Source organism: Rhyacophila brunnea, unplaced genomic scaffold, assembly GCF_057557595.1.
Source record: "Rhyacophila brunnea isolate RB1 unplaced genomic scaffold, BYU_Rbru_1.0 scaffold_17, whole genome shotgun sequence".
Classification (NCBI taxonomy): domain Eukaryota; kingdom Metazoa; phylum Arthropoda; class Insecta; order Trichoptera; family Rhyacophilidae; genus Rhyacophila; species Rhyacophila brunnea.
This window is the reverse complement of record NW_028232827.1, coordinates 22,704,914-22,731,137: the sequence shown is the minus strand read 5'-3', so window position 1 is coordinate 22,731,137 and position 26,224 is coordinate 22,704,914. Positions and strand designations below refer to the sequence as shown.

At 34.4% G+C, this 26,224-nt stretch overlaps 1 protein-coding gene across 2 annotated transcripts in view; it reads left to right on the top strand.

Annotated features, from left to right (window-relative positions):
* Window positions 1-26,224, top strand: part of LOC147073837 (uncharacterized) — a 776,846-nt gene that overhangs the window by 567,842 nt on the left and 182,780 nt on the right. For both annotated transcript variants that reach the window (XM_085944737.1, XM_085944738.1), the window contains exon 2: window positions 4,943-6,571. In XM_085944737.1, the coding sequence (XP_085800863.1) occupies window positions 4,963-6,571 (1,609 nt within the window). In that variant the 5' untranslated portion in view covers window positions 4,943-4,962. The remainder of the gene's footprint in view (window positions 1-4,942; window positions 6,572-26,224) is intronic.

The window sequence follows — 26,224 nt, the reverse complement described above, 5'->3', positions numbered from 1 at the left end:
TCGAAAAAATTTGGCAACATACCTTTACTATTTTCATTGCTGTATCATAATACGCATTTTTTCATTAGAAGGCCTCCAATCTTGTCAGTGTCTCAGGCGTACCTAAAACCACCGCTGTTTGTTTTATGAAAATTGTCTAATAGTCAGTAGATAATGTATTGTTATCAAGATGTTTCCAACAAATTTGCGTAGAATTTTAAATTAAAAATGAAAGGGGATGGCATTACCTAGGGATGCCACTACTTACCCTACCGGGTGGCGCAACAGTTTTTAAGCAAATTTCGCTATAATACTTTAGTTAGTCCATAAAATCATGGGACACGAAGCGCTACGACTCTTTGTAAATGTCGAATGCGGGTTACTTTTACATAACAAATTTTAATGCATATTATGAAACAGACGTAACTATTGAAAATCACGTATTTTTAACACGTCTTTAAGTTATACCCCATATTTTTCTACATTCGATACCCGTTCCCAGGTTTACCATACTCGATAGGGTAAGTCAATTATTTTGTTCCCTGGTTTTATGCACACGGTCGGTGGAATAAAATTGCACATTCGAAAGATACATAAACTATATCAAACATATTTGTGTATTAAATGGGTTAGTTTATCAATTTACGATGTGTTAATAAATTGTTAACTTATAGTTAAGTTTTTTTCTTCAAATTAATGGTGTGTTGTAAAATCATGTAACAGCGCAACAAGCATAGCTGGTTTAATTTAAAACCCATAAGGCACGTCCGGTTAACGCGTTTTATTTAAAAATAATAACGCTTTTTAATAGCGGTATGGAAGTTAAGCACTTTTTAAACGCCCCTCTTAAAATGTGCCGGTACATGCACTTGCCTATGGAATTAATTTTTAATACTGACTTCCCTAACATACCAGTGGCGGCTCGTAAACCACAACTAAATAATTTAATTCAGTAACTATGTTATTAAAAAAAATGTCGCAGAAAAACAAAAATGTTATCATTAAAAGCTTTTTGAAGAGCTTTGAGATTGAATAGTTTCATTGTTTTTTAAACTTTGTTGGAGAGTGGATGCAGGCTTTCATTTTTTTTTCATTGCAAAATTAATAATAAATAATTACAAGATAAAAATAACTTTTTATATACTTACAACGTTTTTAAATTTTCTGTGAAATCATATAAACTTGACTAGCTTAAACGATCATATTTGATAGAAATAATACTGAAATGTCATTTTGACACTCATATTGATTTCCATAGTAACGCACGTATTAATAATTTCCTAGCAACCAATAATAGTGGATTAGATTACGGATTTATTCCGAAATAAGTTTTCATACAAAACAGAATTAACTGAAAATGAATTTAATTCTACTTAAAGATGGCTAAAAGTATTAAAAAATGCATTGGCATCGTGTTCTGATATATTCTAAAAGTTTCAAATGTCTAGCTAGTCGGGAAGTTAATTAAAGATCGATTGCAAGATTTGTACCGGACAAACAACCACCGGACAAATAAGAATACGACATAATAAAAACGTTATAATAACCTTATTTCTGAGACGAATTATTCCAATGGTTATTTAAAAAAAAAACTAACCCCCATTCAGTTAGTTTGTGAAAATTACAAATTCACAATGCCCTACATCCTTACCCTATCGCTTACTGTAGTAATTCATGTCCTGTATTATCACCGTATGCTACAATAATAATTTCATGATATGAGACAGTTTTAAAAATGGAAATAGTTTAATAAATATTCATGAATCGTTATTATCTATTTTTTGTTTAACAGCTAAAATATTGAAGTATCTACCTAGTAGATGTATAGTAACTGAAATATTCAAATTCAAAAAAAGTTTCTGAATTACTCGCGGTACATCTGTATATTATTATTATTTAACTTAATTTGTGACGCAATGTGATTTGTATATGGCGCTTAATTTGATAATAGGTAACTTAAAATAATATTCTGGTTAATAAATGTGTCAAATACGGCCCTGTTCTCGATCCTTGGTTCTTGGTCAAACCTTATACCTACCCCCTTTTTCCTTTACCAACAAAACAATTCATTCAATTATTTCTCTCTCTAAAAGTAGTGTCCATTAAACAATTAAAGAAACATTAGGTCAACATTCTTGTAGCGTGGAGTTGAATTAATTATCAAAAAGAGTTCATACGAGGATAAAATATTTGGTATAAATTTAATGGAAAGTTTTGAGCAAAAAAAAACTTGTGAACGAGTATGTTTTGAAGCAATAAAAATTTTGATCTACATACTGTGTAGTCTGTAGGTACTTATTATTCATTACTTTTAATTTTATTTAAGTGAATTAATTTCTCTTTTATTGGTTATTGACCTAAATGATAATACTTATAAAATAAATTTATTTAGTACAATATAATATGTAGCAGAAATAAATAGACAACATATTGTATAATATAAGAACTTCCGTGATTACTACGTATGCAAATCTATCGAACTATTCTGGGTAGCAGACGACATACTTAACTGCGAATCGACCAAAGCTCGGTCATACAATATTATAAACCCGTCCGACTGCAACACGTATAAATTGTTGATGTGATTTTATTGTCATTCACAAAACACAAAGCATCGTTAGACATGTTTGATCAAAAAAACCGTTTGCTTGTCTCATGTAACAGATTTCACTCGAATGGGCAGAATAACAAAATGTTGCATCGACGCATGCGCAGATTGCTGGTTTTCATTCGTTTCGGATAGCCACGTGGCGTCATTGTCGTGCCATTATCCTCTGTATGCGGTACGAGAAAGAGATTTGCAACATTGCCAGGTGTTTTGATGTATAAACATTTCGCAATAAAGACGATTTTGTTTGTAATTCGACAGAAGATAACACCAAAAGACGATGAATTACTGGTAGGCACCCACTGTGTATTCGGCACCAATAATTGATTCGCCAGACCTTTAAAACCGATGAAGTCGAGGTGAAAACATTATTAAAGAATCAATAATTCTATGGTTACTGCTTTATATGCATTAAAATAATGTACTTATATATTGTATATGAATAGTATGGCATCTAATTTGTCATTATTTATTGGGTAGACAACAGCATCCGCTAGTCATTTGTCAGCATATACTTTCATACGTCTAGAAACGTATCATTAGTTATGAAAAATTGCTCTCAGAAGCATATTATTATAAAGGAGTGTCTGGCAATAGGTCATTGGAAAACGCTAATGAATTATATGATGTCTACTTTACGGATAGGCTGCTATAACTGAGTAAAATAATTATACTCGTCGCTGCTTAAACGTTTTTTTTTTATTATTTAATATTTTTAATTATTCGTTATCGGTGATGTACATATAATATATGAGTCGCTTAGAATCATAACTCACATATTGCAATTTTGTCGTTTTTTAGTTAAATATGCCAAGTGATTCTAAATGAATTAATCTATATACCGAAAAATAGTTGAGTATTAAAAGTCAATTTAAACCATGTGAAAATCGTTGACAAAGTTCATTGTTGGTGTAATATGTCGTATATTTCAAAGAATAGAGTTTTGTCACCAACGCCTTCCTAACCAATCGGGGAGCTCTATTTCTCATAGTGTGCTGTATGTCTGCAACGTTAGGAGTATTAGGTATATATATTTAAAAAAAAAAAAAAAAAGTTATTCGACTCTCTCACTCATTAATATTCTATGGAGTTCAATACTGTTCTTCTAATTACAAAAAATAGTGCTCTGTTGGTTTTTAGCGATTATCTCAAAACTTGATTTTTGGAATATGTGAGTTATGATTCTAAGCGACTCATATTATTTATTTATTTTACCCTTATTCCTTGGTGGAAAATAAAATACGAAATAATTGGGCGATTTATTATAAAAAATAAAACTAAAGTAGGCACTATAAATAATTAAAAGAGCTTAACGATTGTAGTAGTATTTGTATGTTACTAATTATTATTTTTCAAAAAAAACATTTATGCTACTAAAGCAGTGACTTTTGCTTGTGGCGATTATTTTGAAAAAAAAACATGTATTTTTTATTTATTATAATATATTCATTATTTGCTACGTTATACATATTATAATATTGTCTACTTATTGGCAAATCATATTAAATTTATTATAGACTGTTTATAATAAAAGTAATATATAATTTTAGAGAAAGTATAGTTCAGAAAAAATAGTATCTACAATATATACATTGTATTAGGTATCACATTGAACTTTATCGATTAACTGTGTCGATGCTCCTCATTTAAAGCATCTATAGTTCACACGCCACCGGTTATTCTGTATCCATATTAATTTCTTTTGATCATTTTTTTTATTTAGCTACCATTTTAGATAATGGGTACATTTAGTTTTTCTGCCAATCGTAAATCTTTATAAAATTATTTTTTTTCAATTATGATCCGAAAAATGATATTCTTCTATTTGAAATAGATATATTAATTTATAATACAATCACCAATCTAATACTGCGTAGGTACCTATTTTTTATATACTTAGTCTAAATGTATTATGTGGGTATCAAAATTAGCAATATACATAGTCAACAATATTACTAGTCAACAGCATCATACTTAATAGGTATTATGGATTTTTTTACATTTAATTAAATGTACGACAGGACGCCTCCGGTGTATTGATATTAATTCTCTACAGTCGCCGGTTGCAGGCAAGCTTATGGTTAATGATTTTCGAGTTAGTAGGTACTTAACAAAAGCAAACTTGAATGACTTCGGGTATACTCTTTCCGGTGCTGATAGCCACCAAGTTTATAGTAAATAATAAATCTAAAATTTAAAATGATTGTTTCATAATATCCTCCGAATAAATATTATTCTTTATATACTTATTATTATTCAGTCGCTCGGGTTTCTGGTTAAAAAATATATTTAAAGTATTTTGAAACAAACGTGGTCATGTCTCCCATTTCTAATATTTATTTCTTTTTATTCCAGACGGTGAAATAAAATGCGCTATGGAGCAGCGCTGTGGGCGCCGCGTGATGTCTCCGGTGGATGAAGCAGAAGCTATTTATTGCGGACGATACCCTCCACCACCCGCGCCCGGTGCAGCGACGCCTTGTCGCCCGCTTCTCCACTTTCCACCTCCGCCCCATCACCCACCTCCACTCAGGCATCACAACAACAATCTGTCGGAAGAGGACAGGATAAACCACCTGGAGTACGACCTCCAGGAGTGCCTTCAAGACTACAACCACAGGCAGAATGCATGTAGAGAACTTGAAGAGGACTGTGAGGCATATAACCATAGAAATTACTTAGGAGATATTCATTGTGACAGAAGAATCTTTGAAAGAAATCATTTTGCAACAGCTTCCCGCAATGCTCTCGTTAGTCATCCAAAATGTTACTCTGATGATGTTCAGAAGTCAAAGACGTTCGGCCATCATAGGCACCACCATTCTGCATCGGAACCGGTGCGAGATCCAAGACTTTGCCAATCTTATCTTACCGATGAACACATCCTTACAACGGCGGAGGTTCATAACTTTCCGCCGAAGGATGGGGGATCACCGAAGGACTGTAATCATAAAAATTACGGATCCAAAAAATACCTCGGAAAGAATTCCCAAAAGTATCAGGAGGATGGAGACAATATTATGTCATTAGATGAAAGGTGTGCTAAAGACTTAGACGAAATATTACCGGCTAGGTTTGCCGCTATGTCCACTTCTCAGAGAGAAACCCCTGTTCAATGGAATAGAGATAATATCGCTGCAACCATGGAAAGGTTCGAACCTGGTGACTATTCATATGCGTATTATGAACCAGGTGCAGCTGCTCGAAGGCTTAGTGCTTCAGCCCCAGGGTCATCTCGTAGTAATTGCTGCCAAAAAACACCGCCCAATATACCCAAAAGCTTACTCCCTAAAGAAAGAACCGTCCGGCATACGTATCTAACAAGGTATGGAACGGAGGAAAATATTTACGAAGAAATAACCGATGGTTCAAGAAATTGTCCCAAGCATAGAACAGCTCATCAACAATCTTTGATATCTTTAAATCAAAGCATTGTAGAAGAAGAAGTAAGAAGGGTAGAAAATAGGCATAAGAGGATATTAGGAGAACTCAATTTATCTGTCGAAGCAATGTTGATGCCAGAGTCTGAGTCACCAGATTCTGAAAAAGCTGAGGGAGGTGATAATTTAGAAGAATTACTAAGGGTGGGTCCAACGGATGAGTTGCTCTCGCCTGCCAGTTGTCATCCACCTGACTTGGACAGTGGATTTAGTGGTAGCAGTAGTGGAGCAAGCTACGTCGGAAGTCTTAGATATAAACCGAGAGGTTCTCTCAGTTTACCTAGGGCTTCACCACCAGCTGTGATATATGGATCGGGACGCGGAGTGAGAATCTTGGATTCAAGAGATCAGAAGGAGACGAAACCGGATTGCAATAACCATTGTTCAAGAAAGTCTGATAATTCGATTCTGCCAAGCAAAAGTGTAACTAGTGTTAATGATTCAAATTCGACGCAAAAATCTGGCGGATTTTGGAGTAAAAAGGCGTGGAAGAAGATCCCTGGATTTTCGAGTTCTAATAGCATCAATAAGGCGGGTCTTTCTGGTGAGTTGACTAATGTATATCTTAATCGTTTTTTTAGTAGAAGGAATGCATTAGTAACGAAACAGTAACGGTGTCTACACTTTATTTCTTCTTTTAAATGCCATTCATTTTACATGATAAATAGTCATTGTTAACATGACGTTGTCTAAAACTAAATTAATATCAGAATGTACCTACTCACATTGTAATTAACTGAATGTTTCCTGTGTACCTACATCTATTGTTAAATTTAATGATTCAAACCTAGAGTAACTTTAAAAGAATTGATATTGAGTATGCACCAAGTACTAAAGCATTCCTCTTTACGTTGCATGACACACCGTATTTTATATATTTTTTACGCTTGATGCATTTTTGTTTTGTGTTTGTCACCAAAATAAAAAAAAAATCATCACAATAAATAATATTACTTTATTTCATTCATTTAACTTATTTTTCTATCTCGAGCTACTCGCGCGAGTTTTTTTTTAGATTATCGATTGCTATTTTTTAGTTTTAGTTTTTAGAATCGATTTTCTTCGATTCGGAATATTGTTCGCTGGGAATTATTATTTGTGTAGATTTATAAGTCATCGACCAGCGAGAATTTAAAATCGATTTTATCGGAAAAGGGTAGAGTGGGACTATTTGTACCACGATTAATAATCTTCTTGTACTTATTATATTTTATTAATTACGAAAATTTTATGATAGAAAACCGAATTAGAATTACACTACGTTAATATCTAGTAAATAGAAATATAGTCTTCAATAATAATATATTAAGTAGGTAGGTAATACAATCTTTCATACTTATTTAGTATTCTCTTTCACGGTTTGTTTAAATCATTATCTCATTTAAAAATTTTGTTTTTCATTTGTGTTATCGTTTGATATGAAATCTTTATCAGATACTGTATCGAATGAATTAATAGATTCCTCAGTTACTTAATTCTATTATTTAATATTACAATTACTCTAACTAAATAACATAAATTAATGGTTAGTAGTATTCATCTTATCGGTGTTTCTTTATGAATTAATTTATTCAACTTAATATTCATTATTATTCAAATCACAGACATTCACATCACCAGACATAAATATCCGAGGATTCCTTAAAAAGCTTAAAAGAAAGCTCAATACCTCGTGGTATATATACCTGATTAACGCTAAGTTTCGTGCATGGCGACTTTGGCGAAAAGGAATATTGGGTTTTCCTATTCTTTTAACCGGTTCTCACATCTAAACTTGCCTCGTCTGCCGCACAGCCATAAATCAAACGTTCTAAGACCTTCGTCGCTCCAATATTGCATATGAAGACCATAGGCACCTAGCGACAGTCGTGCGAAACCTCTGGAAACATGGATATAGTGGGCGTATGCGTTCTGACGCCATGAACTCGCAGTCCGAGACGCATGCGATTTGTTGCTAGCAGCACTAGATGTTTTTTTCAAAGGTCGCATTACACCAATGTGCTGAGCTCCATTTGACAACTTGTGTTTTGTGAATATCGATGACGTCACATCTAATGCGTATTTATAGTTGTCCACAAAATAGTTGCCAACTTACCTCATTAACTTAATATTATAATAAACTATGACGTATTTTAAGTTGTCGGCTTTGATGTGTAAACTATCTCTGAGGTTGCGTAGCTAAAGAAAAATATTTTTTATCAGTCTCAACGTTTCTTCTTTTCTGCTTGATAAGTTGTAATAAAACATTTCATAAACATTTAGCTGGCGCAGATATTCAAAGTGTTTTTTTTTAAATATCTGTGCCAAGATTATTTACCCAATTGATGTTTATTCAGTAATTTAAAAATACATTTTAATATTGGCCGTTGTATTCCCGACCTCCCCAGTTCACATCGCTACAATTAAAATAACGAAGCGTTCGGATTTATCTGTGTTTAAGATCTGTAAGACTTTGAATTTATTTCTATTGATTATTTAGACAGGAAAGCCGCGTCACTAAATAGCCATGGCCATATCTGGTCTCTGACATCTAAAGGAATGTCTACTTGTGAAAGATAGTACCATTATATTATGTATTTTTTCACTAATACAAGCATTACTTCTTATGGCCACAGTCACTTGACCATATTGTTGCAATAAGTCATTTGATATAATCTGCATAAGCATCGCGGGATAATTTATTATTTTTGTTGTGATATTTTTATATTATTAACAAGACTAAATAAATGAGAGTACATAAGAGTACAAAAGTCAGTTGTCTTCAAATAAGCACTTTTATTTTGAGATATTCATAAAAATGGTATTGTCATCACATTTACCGAACCTCGAATCCATATTCAAAAAAAAAAATCAAATTATAAACAATTTTACTTTATAGAAGACCTAAAAATAAAATAAAACACAACACCACCAATTATTAAATAAAAAATCATACAATATCCGAGGAAACATTGTTAATAAAAAAAAAACAATAAAATAATTACTTCTTCTTCTTCTTTGCCCATATCCGCCCCTTAACTGGAGCATATGGACACCACGCGGCGCCTCCAAGAATCCCTGTCGCTCGCCAGTCTTCTTGCTTCGTTCCAGGTCAAACCAGCATCCCGTAGCTCCGCCGTATACACTCTGTAGATTGTATTTAGCGGCCTTCCAGGACGCCGGAATCCGGTCGGCTTGAAGAACAGGCAAGCCAGGTTAAAGTTCTCTTCTGGCATCCGCAGCACGTGGCCGAGCCAGGTCCAACGTCGCCTCTTCACTTTCAGCGTGATGAGAGGCTGCTTGGTACGTTCTCTTATCTCCTCGTTGCTCCTAAAGTCATACCACCGCACACCCAGTATTCGTCGCAAACATCTGTTTTCGAAGCTCAGTATACGGTTGCTCTGAGCCTTCGTAAGGTGCCATGATTCGCTACCGTAAAGCAGCACCGTCAGAATGCAAGCGTCGAATAGGCGGCATTTGGTTTTGACCGAGTACAATCGTGAGTCCCAGACATTTCGCATCGAGTTGAATGTTGCTCCAGCCATTCCCATTCGGATAGCGAGCTCTTTCTGCAAAATGCCATCTCCCGTGATGTGTACCCCCAGGTACTTGAAGCTGTCGACGCTCTCGATGCTCTGTCCATCGCTAATCAGAGGGAAATCTGGATCAGGACAGGTGCTATTGCACAAGACGTTGGTTTTCTTCGCGTTGATTTTCAAACCAACGCGAGAGGAGTTGTTATGCAACCTGTCGATTGTCTCTTGAATGCCCTCGATTGAGTTGTCGAATAGGACAGCATCATCGGCGTATTCCAGGTCGCATAGCTTCACCGTGGGGGTAACAGGTATGCCTCGGTCGGGTGGTATTGACTTCCGTAGTATGAAGTCAAAGAGAATGATAAAGAGAAACGGTGCAAGGACACAACCCTGTCTGACTCCGGTCGTGACCCCGAACCATTCCGTGACAGTGTCTCCAATTCTGACACAGCATTCGCTATTCTCGTGCAGGCCTTTGATTATGGCAATGATCTTGGGAGGGATCCCGTATGCTCCCAGTATCATCCAGAGGGAGGGGCGGTGCGGACTGTCGAAAGCCTTCTCATAATCCACAAAACAGCAGGCCATCGGACTGTTCAACTCATGGCTCTGCTGGAGAAGACATCGAAGGTTGTGGATTTGGTCTGCACACGCTCGACCAGGTAGAAACCCGGCTTGGTTTTTCCTGAGGACGTGCATTATTGGGTCCCTTATTCTCATCAAAATGATGTTTGCCAAAATCTTTCCCGGAACACTGAGTAGCGTAATGCCTCGGTAATTGTCGCAGCTTAGAGGGTCACCTTTTTTAAGAAGTGTGATGATTTCACCGTTCACCCAGTCCCTTGGGCAGCGCTCTTCTTCCCACACCTTTGTCATCAGATGAAACATAGGGTGCAGGATTGCGCTCAAGCTGTACTTGAGGAATTCAGGATGAATCCCGTCTCCCCCCGGTGCCTTTCCGTTCTTGAGCCTTTTCACAGCCGATTTTATCTCGGTGTGCGTGGGCGGGCAATCGGAAATGTCGGTCGCTCGGGGAATGTCCAAAAGTAAAGCTTCCGCAGATATGTCAAAGGGATCCAAGGGGGGTGGGCGGTTCAGCACTCCGCAGAAATGATTCTTCCAAATCTTCTTGACGCATTCTGCGTCAGACTCTATTGCTCCACTGGGACCACGAATGGCTCCGGGAGTCGGTGGTCGCCTGCCGCAGACTTCACGGGTGATTCGGAAGAGTTTCCTGGTGTCATTTCTGCTTGCTGCCTCCTCTGCCGCTTCAATTTGCCGGTTCATAAAATTGCGCTTGTCCAACCGCACGGATCGTTTGACTACCCTGTCTTGGGTCTGGTAGTCAGTCCGGCGGTCCTCGGTTCGGTCGGGGTCTCTCTCCTCGTCTCTCAGGGCTTTCAGCCTGGCTCGTTCACCAATTTCAACCCACGTTTCGTCAGACATCCACTTTGGCTGCTCACTCCTTCTGGTACCAAGGACGGTACGAGCCGACGACACAATCGCACTCTTTATGAGGCTCCAGTCCGCCTCAATGAGGTCGGATTCAGATTTGTGCCGCTCGTAGATACGATCTACACTATCTCGTACAGCAGTTTCGAAGTCGGTCCGAATTCTTCGGCGTCGGAGCTTCTCAACGTCAATTCGTTCGCACTTTGGAGGCCTCACCTGGCGACTGAGTTTTACTCGGATGTTTCCAATAAGTAACTCATGATCGCTATGGATATCGGCGCCTCTGTAAGTACGCACGTCGAGAAGTTCCTTTCGGTGCTTCAAGCTGTATAAGAAGTGGTCAATCTGCGTCCTCGTGCGTCCATCAGGAGACGTCCACGTATATTTGTGAATGTCTTTGTGGGGAAAAACAGTGCCTCCGATTGCAAGCTCGTTCAGAGTGGCGAATTCTACGAGCCGCTCACCATTATCGTTGGGGTCACCGAGGCCGTGTCGTCCCATCACCGTGGGGCCAAGCACCGGGTCTGCTCCTACTCTCGCATTATAATCCCCCATTACAATCACGCGGTCTCTTCGGGGGATGGCGGAGACTGCCGCGTGGAGAGAATCGTAAAAAGCATCCTTTGTCTGCGCGTCGGCATCCTCAGTGGGGGCGTAGCACTGAAAGACGGTCAAGGAGCTACCAGGCGTCTTGAAGGAGGCACGTATCAGTCTCTCCGAGATTGGTTCCCATTTCACGAGGCAACGGGCCGCTCTCTTTGACATCAACACTGCCACTCCCTGGCGATGGTATTGCTCCTGACCTGAGTAGACAATAGAGTAACCCTCAATCAACTTTCTCCCGGCTCCTTTCCAGCGCACTTCGCTCAGCCCTAGGATGTCCACACCATAGCTGTGCATGATGCGTGTGGCGTGCAGGTCCTTTCCGGGGGTACGCAGGGTGCGAACATTATATGTCCCAATGCGCATACTCGAGTTGTTAGAGAGGATTACTCTACCTGTTTCATTGTCCATTTCCATGCAAGGTCTTCGTTTTACAGAGCCGGTTGTCGTCCGAGGCTGCTGTGTAGGTGTTTTGTTAATCTGTTTCGTTTAAGGAGGCAAGGTGATTAGCCCAGCGCTCCCGAGGCCTGAGCCACGAGGGCCCTGAAGGTCGGCTCGACCAGGTTTTTCTGTCGGGGATTTCCTTCCCTTAGCCAGAAGGCCAGTTTTATGGCGCCGGTCACTCGCCCTTCGCCCCCTGCTGTTAGCTACAGCGTACGCTGCATTGCCCGGAGGTCGCCACGGGGAGGCCAGCAGATGGGACTTGCTGGCAGTTTGGCATTTCCCAACTTTTGCTATGAACACATCTACTGGCGTCAATGTGTCCACTTGGGGCCGTACAATGAATTTATCGAGATTTTTTTAAAATTGTAAGTTATCATTTTTTTTAAAAAATTCAAATCAAATAAAATTTATTTATTTTACATATAATGAACATAACAAATTATAAATTTAAAGCGTTCACGACATGACATAAAATAAGTGTTAACATTAATTAAATAAAAATACAGAGAAATGTGAGTTAATAAATAAGTAGTATAATAGGGCAAATTTCACATTTACGCCGCGTATGAGTCGGAAAAAATATGTAGGTAAATAAAGATCGCTTCTAAATTTTAAGCTACTGTATGTTAGTATAAGTATACATAAACACTTTATAATGTGAATTATTTAGTAAAATTTTTTTAATTTAAATTTTTATAATATTTTAATGAATTTATTTAAATAACAAAATCAATAATATGAAATCGCTGTTTTGGTAAACATTCGTAAAAATATCGAAAATTTGTTAAATAAATCGAAAGGTGTTGTGGAATTCACTTAAAACATAATTGCATTTTCTAAAAATACAGTTACTTCCGCTAATACAGAAGGGCGTAAGTGACATTTTACACCTTCACATAACAGCTATTTGAAATATTTTTTTTTATTGGTTTTGTCATATTATTATGTTCATTATTAACTACCCGACCAAAATTGTTTGCTTGTCATCTTAAGAATAATTCTAAACCCAAAAATAACTCGTTTTAGTGAAAGAATCCCTTACGCCTTTTTGGTTTAATTACCTCGATATATCATAATATTTACAACCAATTCAAATGTTTTATTCTGTACACACTTTAATTCGAACTAGTATAAATAACGAGGCTATTTAATTAATACTATTTAAATAATTTCATGACGTCCAAATTATGATAAGGGCCGTAACTCAAAATATCACAAAAATAGATACGCCGTTATTAAAAGGTTAAAAGTATGCAATGATAAAATGTAAATTAATACTAAAACGTTCAAATTTCGTTATCGGATCTGTTTTTTTTTTAATAACTGCTAAACGCTTTTTACTGAGAAGAAATTAATATGGAAATAATTATAAACACGATTGCAATCGCGGCGTAAAGTGGAATTTTAAATCGTTTCAAAACGAAATAGCCACCAAGTATTTTATTCAATGGAATAAACCCATTCTGCCAATCAGGCCAAAAATCAAATTTTGATTTTACGACTGCAATAAGAGAAAAAAAACGTTTTATTGTGCGATTAAAATAATTAATGTGCCCATAAAAAGTCCAAATATAATTTTATAATAATTACCTATTGCTGTTATTAAATTCAAAAACATTTACAAACAACAGCGGCATTAATATTCAAATCAAGTTGGCTTCAATTACGTTTTAATGGATTTGAAGTTCAATTGAATTAATTTATTCAATTAAATATTATATCTTCCTACTCGTTTTCGGAGAAAAATCCCATAAAACTAATAAATATTTTCTTATTACAATAAAAATATAACATTGTTTTAAACACATAAAGCTTTAATCGCAATAAATAATATTAAGGCTATACTTCAGTTGAGGCATGGTCTAAAAAGATCGTGGCTAAGCGATGCGTGGATTGTACAAATGACGCGTGCCGAACGAAATATAATTTGTCATAAAAATTCAACATGCATCCATTTAATGTTATGTTTATTGTTATATTACTAATAATAATAGTATAGTTTTTTAGTTATCTTTACACGATTTAAGAATATTTTCATCCGACGCCATGACAAAACAAATCGACTTGCGGACACCTCGACTGTCGGTCTCCGATTGGCGACTAGTGAGAAATTTCGTCGCACCTACTGTTGAAAATTATTTGCCGTTTCACTGAAGTACGCTCTTAATGGATAACAACGTGAAACAAAAAAATGGAGTTCACCTTACCGTCTGTTATATGTTATATCTAATAATGACAATTGAATATTCATATGAGTCGGAAACAAATGAGTCGTTGAGTCGCAATATCCTCTTTAAACATTTTTAAACTCCCTTTTCTATAAATTACATGACACTACTCTTGGGAATTTGGGGTATTTGACAGTAGCGAAGGGTGAATGTAGGCTGTTAAAATCCGCCATAAATAGTGCACATAAAACATTTTCAGTCATATGTATTTGTTTTCATTAAAATAAGACTACAATTTACAGTTGGTGTTGGTTAAATTTTAAAATTCAATTAAACCCTGCTAAAACTAAGACTTATAGGTAATAGTCAAAAAATACTCGTCTAGCTATATAATATCTAAAATTATGCTAATAAATCATACATTATTTTGGATATTTTATAGATAGAATAATATTTTTATCTATTATAGTTTGGTTTAGGCAGGGCTTAATGAATTTAAAAAAATGAACCAACAATATGACGTGTACTATATTTTGAATTCATCGAGAACAAATAAGTATGAATGAAAAAGTGTGCACAATTAATTTTGTCGTATCACCCAAAATATACCTAAACTATTAGAGTTTAGTTTAGCCAGGGCCTATTGTGAATTTGTAGTCTTAGTTCAATAAAAACAAATATGTGTATGTATGACTAACAAAGTTTAACGTGCACTATTTATGGCGGATCTTAATAGCCTACATCCACCCTTCGCTACTGATATTTTTATCATCGTTTTGTGCCAATATTTAAAAATGTTGAGAAATTAAAATTCTATATAATTATTAACATAGGAGCTTATAGGAGTAGGTACCTATGTATGAAATTAAAATATTTTTTTTGTGATTATTTATTAAATGGAAGAATTCTCACAGAGTGGATAATATTACTCGTTGACTTACCTATTCATTTCTGACTCTGATGATTTTTCAATTATTATTATTATAACAAAAGATAAGGTCAACTACATTTTTTTTTGTTTACAAAAAATTCTTATAAGCTCGGAAATGGTTGAAAGTATCATTATCTTAATTTTGAAATATTAAACAAATATAGGTACATATATGTTTATTTTTACTATTATTATAACAAATATAATATTAAGCATCTAAAAAAGTGTGAAAATTCAAATAGCTAAAGTACCATCTGTTTTGTTCTTGCTAGTTCAAAATTTGGTAAAGTTTTAAACTTTCAATAATTTTATTACAATTTCATAAATATGGTTAAAAGTTAGTGCTTTAAACATTGAATATTAACAGTGAATATAAAATTTTCGTTATAGTTATTAGGATGTTTTTTAAAATATATAGTAAATATAGTCACCCATTACAGTAATGAAACACATCATAGAAACACCCAGGCTTGAGAAAATTACATAAAGTATCGTGACCTCACGGTGATTCGAACCCGTAACCCCTGGTGTGAGAAGCCAGTACTTTACGTAAAGAACTACGAGAGCCACTTAACAACATAATGAGTAATATGAACTTCCCTTATTTAGACTAACATAATACCACAATAACCTACAAACATTTTTGTATTAAATAAAAAAGTTAAAATACCATCTTCACTTCAAAGCATATTTTATGACTGTTGAGGTTATCTTTGCGGGCATTCTATAGGACAGGGGGTTGTTATACATTTGCTCAACTGATTAAATTGTACACATTTAAACTACTTGAGTAGTGAATTCATGTCAGTCTTTCGAACCCGTGACCTACGCCTTATAGATGGGAGCGTTCTACCATTACTCCACTACGGAAGATATTAATCGTAGTACTTATACCATTATTTTGTACCTTAACTGTCAGTTTATTAAGCTATCTTATTACAATAATAAGAATCAATCATTTTAAATTTTATCGACATTAAAAAATAATATTTCATTAAAAAAACCCAAACTGTAAAACCTTATTTGAATTCACAGACCTCCGTGACAGTTTATATTAAAAGAATCTGAGCTATTTCCTGTTTTGCCTATCACTTATCACGAAGAATAGGGTAAATAAATTGAATAATTAATCGTGAGACATTCTGATAAAAGTGACAACCCTGGCAACAAAATAATCCTTCCCGTTGTAAGGCGGCTCAGCTTTATAAAACTAATCTAACCTTTACTTGCCCCTGAGGCAGGGCTGACAAACTTGGGCTGCGTGAGACGAATTTAATTCGGTTGTGTTACAGAACCTATAATAATGATATGCAAAACTCGGCCGATAGGCATGGAGAGATGGTAATGCCCACCCTTATTATCATGTGTATAATATTATAGAGGTATTGTAAATGACAGTCGGGGTAGGGCTGCATTTGTTAGAAATTTATGTTACCTGTTATTTTATTTCGTCAATGATTTCATTAATTTACTAGTATTTTTTCTTTACAATGTCTTTACTGCAAATTAAAAACGAATTGGTAATACAAACTTAACAATGTAACAGATGATTTCACATTAATTATTTAACAAATTACGTGTTATTGTAACTTTTTTGTTAAAACACTTGGTAGGGATTTTTGTGTTAAGTATGTTGAATCTGTTATTTTGTTAGGTACTTTTTTCCTTAATTTAATTTAATAAATAATATTTTAATTTTTAATTTAATTAATTATTACTTAATTGATTAAAATTAAATTCTAATAATAATCTCAGATCACAAGTATAAACTTGGATCAGAAATACAAAATTAAATGCAACTTATTTAATGCTTAACTTATTATCAACTTTACTTGAAAATAAAATATTAGCGAATAAATCGTATATTATACTTACCTAACGTTATTGTTCAACATCTTTAGTTAGGTATACTAAATTTCTCAATAGTATTGGTGGACTGATAGTAAACCCTTCTTAACATATTTGAATATTAAATTGTACCTAACTTAAACTATTAAAATACATCATAATATATTTACTTAGTTAATAATCTTGAAATCCGCTATATCCGCTATACAAATAAATAATATATTGATAAGATTTATAGACACAGCTGTAATACAACTTAACTAATCTTTACAAAAAACAGAACACAAAATGGCCCGTTGCCAAAAATGATAGGCTGTGAATTTGGCGGATATTGGAAATAGACTGCCAATGTTTTTGTTACGAATAAAGGACATTATAGTCATTTGTGAAATCGTCTACGTATCCATTATTTTTTTTATAAATAGTAAGATAGTATTGGTTATGGCAATAGCACACTCATTAATACAAAACTGAGTTATTACACGCTTCTACTATACATTAAAAATAATGTTCGATGATAATAAAATTCTCATTGATAATGTATATTCAAATTAGAATGATTTAGTACCCCTTTCGTCAAACTCATATCCTTTCAAGATATTGCCCGAATAAAGGGGCATGCCTAAATAAATTCTATTGCCGACGTCCATTAGCCGGCCATTATATTATGACTGTGAGTATTTAGCCCCTCGACCGGAATTAGGGATGTGTTATCAAATGGATATTATTTTATACAGCTTTCAAAAGCTCCCATAAAAGCTCACTAACGAGACTTCACCTACTTAAATATTTACTATACGTAAACTTAAAATGATACCTAATTGATAAAATGAAACCTAGATTGGCAGTCCATTACGGAATACCTAATCAACTCATTGAAGTGTTTTATTAATATCATTACTTTCAGAATATTTCCATCTCAAAGACGATATAAGTTATTGTTTAATGTTTTACGAGTAAGAAGGTAGTAACTTATTTTTTTTAATCCACTCTATATATATTGAGTTATTGAGTAACATCTTTATTTCTTGAATTTTATGAGTTTTACTATTCATTACATTCTACTTTATTATAAAAACACCAATATGTGTCTAAACCAGCGTTTCTCAATTAATTTCAGTTACGGAACCATTTTATATTGTGTGCAACATAACGGAAGTTAAATATTCTAATGCAGCACATCGCTGCGAATTTCTTCTTCATGTTAATGTTCTGATTCTTCAAGAAAATCTATAGGTTTTAGAAATGAGAGTTATTTATTTATATATTATATTATATTTATATATAATCGCGAAATATTTTTTTTTTAAATCGAAATCAATGATCCAGAAAAAAATTCACAGAAAGAGTGGTGTTCCCACGCCATCATATTATATATATTTCAATTATCCTGACTGTAATGTAATGGTAAATTTTCAATGAAATTAATAAATTGGTCCACTTCATCATGCACAGTTTTAAGTGTGACTGAGATATTAATATTAGCTGCTCTTCTTCATAGAAAAAGTCGCGGAACCACATTTCAGAATCGCTGACCAACGTGTATGTATAGGTTTGATTACGAAAAACTTTACAATAAATATCACACGTAGCAATTAATACCCGACAATATATTTATTTAAAATTAATTAAAATAAAAGATAATACATAATTTAAAATCTACATATTATTATTTACGTAGTAATTGGTGCGTAAGAAACTGGCGCTGATATTTATTAAAAATTATAATATTACTCTAATAAAATTATTTATAATTTGATATTTAGAACCTATGCTAGAAAATGAGTATTTGCAAAATTGAACCTTTAATGCGATTTAAAAAATGGAAAAGTAATATCACAGTATAATTTATTTTTCAATTTAATACAATTTATCGTACGTATTCAGTTTTTTTTTGAAATTGGAATACAATTTTTCCTAAAGAATATAGTGTAAGGTTAATACTATTACCTACAGCTTGTTAGGTGATACCTAACAATAGTTCTTCTTCTTATTTGGCCATATCCGCCCCTTAACTGGGGCATATGGACACAACGCGGCCCCTCCAAGAATCCCTGTCGCTCGCCAGTCTTCTTGCTTCATTTCATGTCAAACCAGCATCCCGTAGCTCCGCCGTACACACTCCGTAGATAGTATTTAGCGGCCTTCCAGGATGCCGGAATCCGGTTGGCTTGAATAACAGGCAAGCCAGGTTGAGGTTCTCTTCTGGCATCCGCAGCACGTGGCCGAGCCAGGTCCAACGCCGCCTCTTCACTTTCAACGTGATGAGGGGCTGCTTGGTGAGTTCTCTTATCTCCTCGTTGCTCCTAAAGTCATACCAAATATATTCGTCGCAAACATCTGTTTTCGAAGGTCAGTATACAGTTGCTCTGATCCTTCGTAAGGTGTCATGATTCGCTACCGTAAAGCAGCACCGTCAGAATGCAAGCGTCGGATAGGCGGCATTTGGTTTTGACCGAGTACAATCGTAAGCCCCAGACATTCCGCATCGAGTTGAATGTTTTTCCATTCCCATTCGGATAGCGAGCTCTTTCTGCAAAATGTCATCTCCCGTGATGTATACCCCTAGGTACTTGAAGCTGTGGACGCTCTCGATATTTTGTCCGTCGTTAATCAGAGGGAAATCTGGATCAGGACAGGTGCTATTACACAAGACGTTGGTTTTCTTCGCGTTGATTTTCAAACCAACGCGAGAGGAGTTGTTATGCAACCTGTCGATTGTCTCTTGAACAATAGTTACATTCCAATTATTAATAATTAAACATCGCTGTTACCACCCCATAGTATATTAAAGTATATTGTATAGAACCATTGTTTATATGTTTTATAATAATATGATGTATGAAATAAACATTAATTAGACTAAATATAATAATAAGTAATAAATACCTACGTATAAAACAGAACATGGCGTAATTTAATAAAACCTTTCATCAAACGTTCTTATTTTTCTTCGAATAAAACAATGAATTTTCAATCATTCGGAGCCATACGGTATTTTCTTTCCATTGTTTTCCAACGTTTTCTGTTTGATCTAGCAAAACAGAAACAGAGGCTTTTACTAAGCCTTCTGAAAATCGTATAAGTACGCTTTATCGATATCGTAATAATATTATTCGCCAATGAATAAATATTCTGTTATATATATTATATTTCCACAGTAAAGTTGGAGAGGGTTTGAAATGCCTGGCATTTTTTTTTTAAATTAAGTGTTTTTTTAAACTTTATTCATTACCTTTTTAATGCAGCTTTTGATTAACATGCTTGCCGTTTTTACTTTACGAAGGCGTACCTCTATTATGCTACGCTAAATGCGCAGTGGTAAAATTCAAATTACACATCATATGGTTTTCTTATCACTCTAGAGTTATCACAGCGAAAATTTAGGTTGGTAGACAATTCGGATATGTTCGTAATGGCGAACCCAAGCGGATAAGACCGAACACACGCGGATAAAGCTGATCGAGCGCCATCTAGTCGCTAATGAGCCGAATACAAGAATTTTGTATTACACGTCAGACATATCAACATAACCTTCAATTTTCTGAGTCATGTCATTGCGATTGCAGCAAAACAGTTAGATCTTGCGTCTCCATTCTCAATATGTAAAATTGACATACCTTTTGACAGTTCAGATGTTTAACTTGTTTACATAATTAACCACCAGAATACGTAAAGTGATAAATGTGATATATTTATCACAATTAGCTCTTTCTGATGTTAAGTGGTATGTATGAATAGGTATCCTGGTGGAGACACGCCTTCATGAGGTAAAATTAGTATACTACTGTTTTCTGCCAGATCGAGCCTTCTATGATGTTCTATAATTTATATCAAAATCACTGAAGCAATTTCCAGTTTATTATAAGTGCCCTCTGTCTAGCCAATTGCGTTCCAAATTTATTACCCAGTTTGTATGAAAATTAATAGACTATATGTCTGTTTTTACTTTACTGTTATGAGCTTAAATATTTGGACTTAATCTTTATGAATAATGTGTTTCTTCAAAATCTGTAGACTATAGTTTTGATGATTTTTAAGTCACCGCATCATCCGGTAGTAATAGAGGAATGGTTGTAAGTTATTCGCCGAACCCATTTGTGACCTTGCCCACGACTTAATAGACGGCTGCTTTACCAACCAGACTACAATGTACTAGAATTCGTGTATAAGTCGTATTATTATTTAACATTTTTTTAATAATTTTACTGGCAGATATTGTATAAAGTATTTATTTTATTTGTGTTAAAATGCACATTGAAAAAGAACAATACGTGATATTTCTGTTGCCGGAGATTCGAATCCGGAGCCAACGACATTATAGGCTGACACGTTGTCCATTCAGTTAGCTATCAGGGGCATAAAAATACAATACGTAAACTCAAAACCCAAATTTATCAGAAACAATACTTTACGTCTGGGTTTTAGTAATGTATATTGTTATATTCGCTATAATATTATCCTAAGACAACGGACCTAATTGTGTTAGTGGTTTACAAAAGTCAATTAATCTCAGTCTGCTACCCATGTGAGTTAGTTACTTTCCGCATAGATAGGTCCAATAATTGTTACCAACCGAGAGCTTTTAATTCAAAGCTCACTCATCGGCGTCGATACTAATTATTCTCATCTCAGATTTGGCCAATAATTATTATTTATTGAAACACGATCAAAGTTCTATCGCCGCGGGCTATTGGGCAACAATAATAATTCACTATCACACACTTTCCTATCGGTTCTTCCTTTTCCTAAAATGAAATATTGTTTTTCATTATCTTCGACACAGCGTCGGGTTATTAATTATCGCTCGGTGGAAACACAGTGACGTGCACGATTTCACGAAAGTCTGACAGCCAATAATTTGGGCGTTTTTCACAAAGCTCTTTGAATAGATTGTGATAGACTATTAAAGAAGAATTTCTTTTTGAATACATGAAAAGGAGCTTTTACTCGCCGGATGACAACCATCGATTTCTTCCTTATCCTTATTTTATCAACGGCGTTTTTCCCCATATTCTCTTTACGTATTTTTTCATTTCTTATATGGACTTTATTCTACTTGATATTTAGAGCACAGTTTTCCAAACTTTTTCGATGACCCCTCCCTTTCAAAGACATGTTTTTAGCGCTCCGCACCCACTTTTGAAAAGTCTGCCTATCGACCCACAATAAAATGGTAAGTACATTCTTTTTGATTCGCCAAAATATTTAGGTATATACTCGTACCTAGCTAATATGTGCTTAATTTTTAAATTAAAAATCCTATTTAGTATTTGGAAACTCTATGGGAAGAAAGACACAATTTTGTTTATTTAAATTAAAAATATTAACAAATACCTCTAGAGATTCACGTGATATTCTGTAACCAGTTTGTCTATATCATGGACCACATTTTTCAATACTCTCAATAGCATACTTAATTTAATACATTAATCGGTTACTGTTTTTAGTTAATAAAAACTTGTGACAGTACTAAATTTATGTTTAATGAAATATCATACTTTTTATCATCTTATTATTGGTCACTTACTCCTCAACGCTCCCCGCTGCAATGGCTTCAGTAACGCCATCCATGTCCCTTACGCACCACTTCCAGAAACCATGGTAGTAAGTATCGATAATTGTATTATAAAATCACTATATTTTTGTTGAACTTTCCTAACATTGAATATATTAAACCCTAAAACCTATCATAATTCTTAACACTACAATTTTTTTTCCATCCCAGACAATCCATTACTGCTGCTTTCTAATTATTTTGGCGATATTTTACAGTATATAGTAATAAATAAAATATGTACATACTCACTGTATTACTTCTATAGCGCTAATACTTGAGAAAAATATAATGAGCTAGCTGACTGCTTTCAATAAGATCTTGATCCCAGAGGTAAGCAGTTATACGTCTGCATACAGCATAAATTAATTCAATATAGGCGGAAAGTGAAAACAAATCGTATTTTACCATAGGTACCTACTTAATTTTACATTATTATTTCACTCCAGTAACAAATGTACCAACTTCTAATATTAGCATTTATTTTTTAAAGACATTTATCTTTATTGTAAAATATTTTTTTCTCACTTTATCTTCAGATGGTTTCACTTAATCTAGTATCAATATGTACTAGCTACTAGCTAGTAGCTAGCAACAGTAAAACATTGATAATATAAAATTTGTCCCTATTCGGTAACATAATAATATGAAATACATATCGACACGGTTGTAGAAATGATCCAATTAGTCGTTAAAAATGAGTATTTACAAGAAGAATAATATCCATTATCAAATACACCATTTAGCCTCTAACACTGGTGTACAAAAAGCGTAAGTAAATATATCTCAGCTGTCTTCATTTGAAAAAGTGCCATCTCTCATCATTCCAAATAAGTACTATTTTTCTTATTTAAGCAAAAGAATAAGTGGTACCTACCTAATAATATTCATAGCTAAAGAACGCGTCGCTTGGTAGCGTAGGCGAACGCGTTTAACGGGTCTAGGACGATTTGGCACCGGACAACTGGACACCACGGAATTCGAAAATAAATAGACGTTTGGTACTTATATGTACTTTAAAAAAAAATATTCAATATTATTATTTATATTTCAATGATTATATTATGATTTAATAGTTCGTGAGAATGTAAATATGCAGACGTAAATAATGATTTAATCGTGCATATGTTTAAGTTTCAACGAAAAAGGAGTTTTTTATTTTATATAAAGCCTTAGGCATGGTAATTCTCAATCCGCGATAAAGAATACATTATGTTAAGAGTAAAATGAATTCAAACTACTAAGTAGTAGATAGAAACTGATTAAACTACCTCGTCTACACGTGTCTACGACAGTGCGGCGTCCAATTGTCCGGAGGCCAATCGTCCCATTCCCCGTTTAACTTAGTAGGTATATATTTCGATAAAACCGGTGTATTTTACGTGGGTTTCATTGGTATTGCCTTTTTTCTTTTTTATAGGACAGACATAGAGAATTGAAGAACATTTAGATGAATAAAGATTTTTTATATTCGCGGAGATTCGGAATAATATACAAAAATATTAAAATAATGCATGAAATTGTTTAATCGTATTTTATTTCTCACTCAAAATATGTACCCGACCTACATGCGTTAAGAATCTGATAGTCAGAAAATTGATGCGCATTAAAATACATAAACTAAATATCTAGCGTTTTTCAAAACCATTTAAAGCTGTTGGAGGGATCAAAAAACGCTAATAAAAACGCCACAAGCCAGATGCGTTTTTTGCAAAAATGCTAGATCTGGCAAGAAAAACGCTAAATAATTGGCAACGCTGATCAAAAGTAGTAAAGGTTCCTATTTTTTATATTATTTGGTAGAACTAGTAATCCAAAAAAACATAAAACTCAAAAACCATGTTTTATCATAAACGACACTTTACCTCTGACCTCAAGATATTATAGTCTTGACTATCTACAATATTTGTTATGGGAATTCCTATGAGCTTGACAAATCCTCTTTGACGATATGAAATTGGTTACTGACTAATGGCCTTTCTCTTACAGATGGCTTTAACCGTATGACATAAAAAGCTCTCAAAGTTATTGTGTCGTGTATAGATAGAGTGACGTCACACATCACTTTAGTTAACTATGCCGTGATCATGTCTGTTCATAGATATTGATAAGAGTGTTTTCCGTAATATAAACAGCTGTTATTTGAAATTTATTTATGTTGCTTTATGTTGATTTATTACTTATTTATTACGTGGAACATTATTTTTATTGACACGTTCAAGATAATATTGTCAACTTAAAATATATTTACATTATTTTTGAATGAATATAAATTTATAATCGTCTAATAATGCTATATCTGATCGAACAGGCGGATATTTCCCAAAAAACTCAAAAATTTTAAATAAAAAAGTTATTTGTTTTCAATCAACATACATTATTTCGATTCACAGTGTGTTTGTGACGCTGGTCTTTTCTCCTTCCTCTTCGCATTGAAAATGAGTGATTAGATATAATCAATACAAGGTAAAGAAAACCCTATGGGTTAAGTAGTGTTGAAAAACCTTTGGTTATCTAGATCAGGCGTATCCAATCTCAATTGGCCTATCATCTACTATTCAGAATCAAAATTAGCAGTTATGTTACCACACTCTCCCATCGTCATTCTTAAAATTGATCAAACTTATTATGTGAGAGGTCACTGATTCGTTACAAAACAATAATACTTGCCGTTCACTATTACAAATAAAAATTTCCATTTACCCATTCGTCATCAAAATATTTTGGTCATCTTTTAGATACATTTTTGCACTAGTGTCGTGTCCAGAAATTTTGTACGTATTCAGTTTGTAGTATCACACTTCACCGTGAAGTTGTATCGGAAATATATGGTCGTCTATTAAAGACCGTTCAACCTCTTCGGGTCTTATGGTACTGACATAAAATTCATGTCTAAATAAAGCTCGGTTCTTGACGATTTACAGGAAGCCAGCGGCAAACAAATTTTGAAAATAGCCGATATACTGGAATATTTATTAGGTTAGGTTTCCATTCATGAATTTTGCCAAAATCGGCTATGAAAAATGAATTAATGTTCATATGGAATCTAATAAAATTGAAGACCGTATAATATACTTACGGTCATCTCTTTCCGATGAAAGCTCACGGCGAACTGTGCTATGGTGAAATGTTTTACGTAAACTTTACATGTAACCCATTTTCATACCCCTGCGAAAGACCCTGAGTGATACAATACGAATCAAGCAATGTGACGAGGTCACGCGGACTTCCTCGTGCTTAATTTAAAACGTATTTAACGTAAGATGGTTGAGGAAATATAAATAGGAATAATTAATTCTTCCTCTTACTATACTAACTGTGCCTTAATACTGACTGTATAGCTTTTTAAATTAAATTTATTTTTGACTTTACGATCGACCAAAATCTACCCCCCCCCCCCCCCAATCGATGCGGTAGACATGCTTGATCATATTACTTGATTTTTTGTTTTATAAGCCTTCCCACCTCACGGTACGTATATTATGTTAATGAATAATTTTCGTTATAGGCTAACTGTCAATAGATGCCTAGCTTTTACAGAGACTTTGGCATATTCCTTTCATAGCAAAATACATGAGCTGGTCATAATAAATATGATCTTTTTAATATTCTACAAAAATATGCAGATAAAAGACACATACCAATAATCACTTTGAATATTTCAGTAAATGTATCCAAC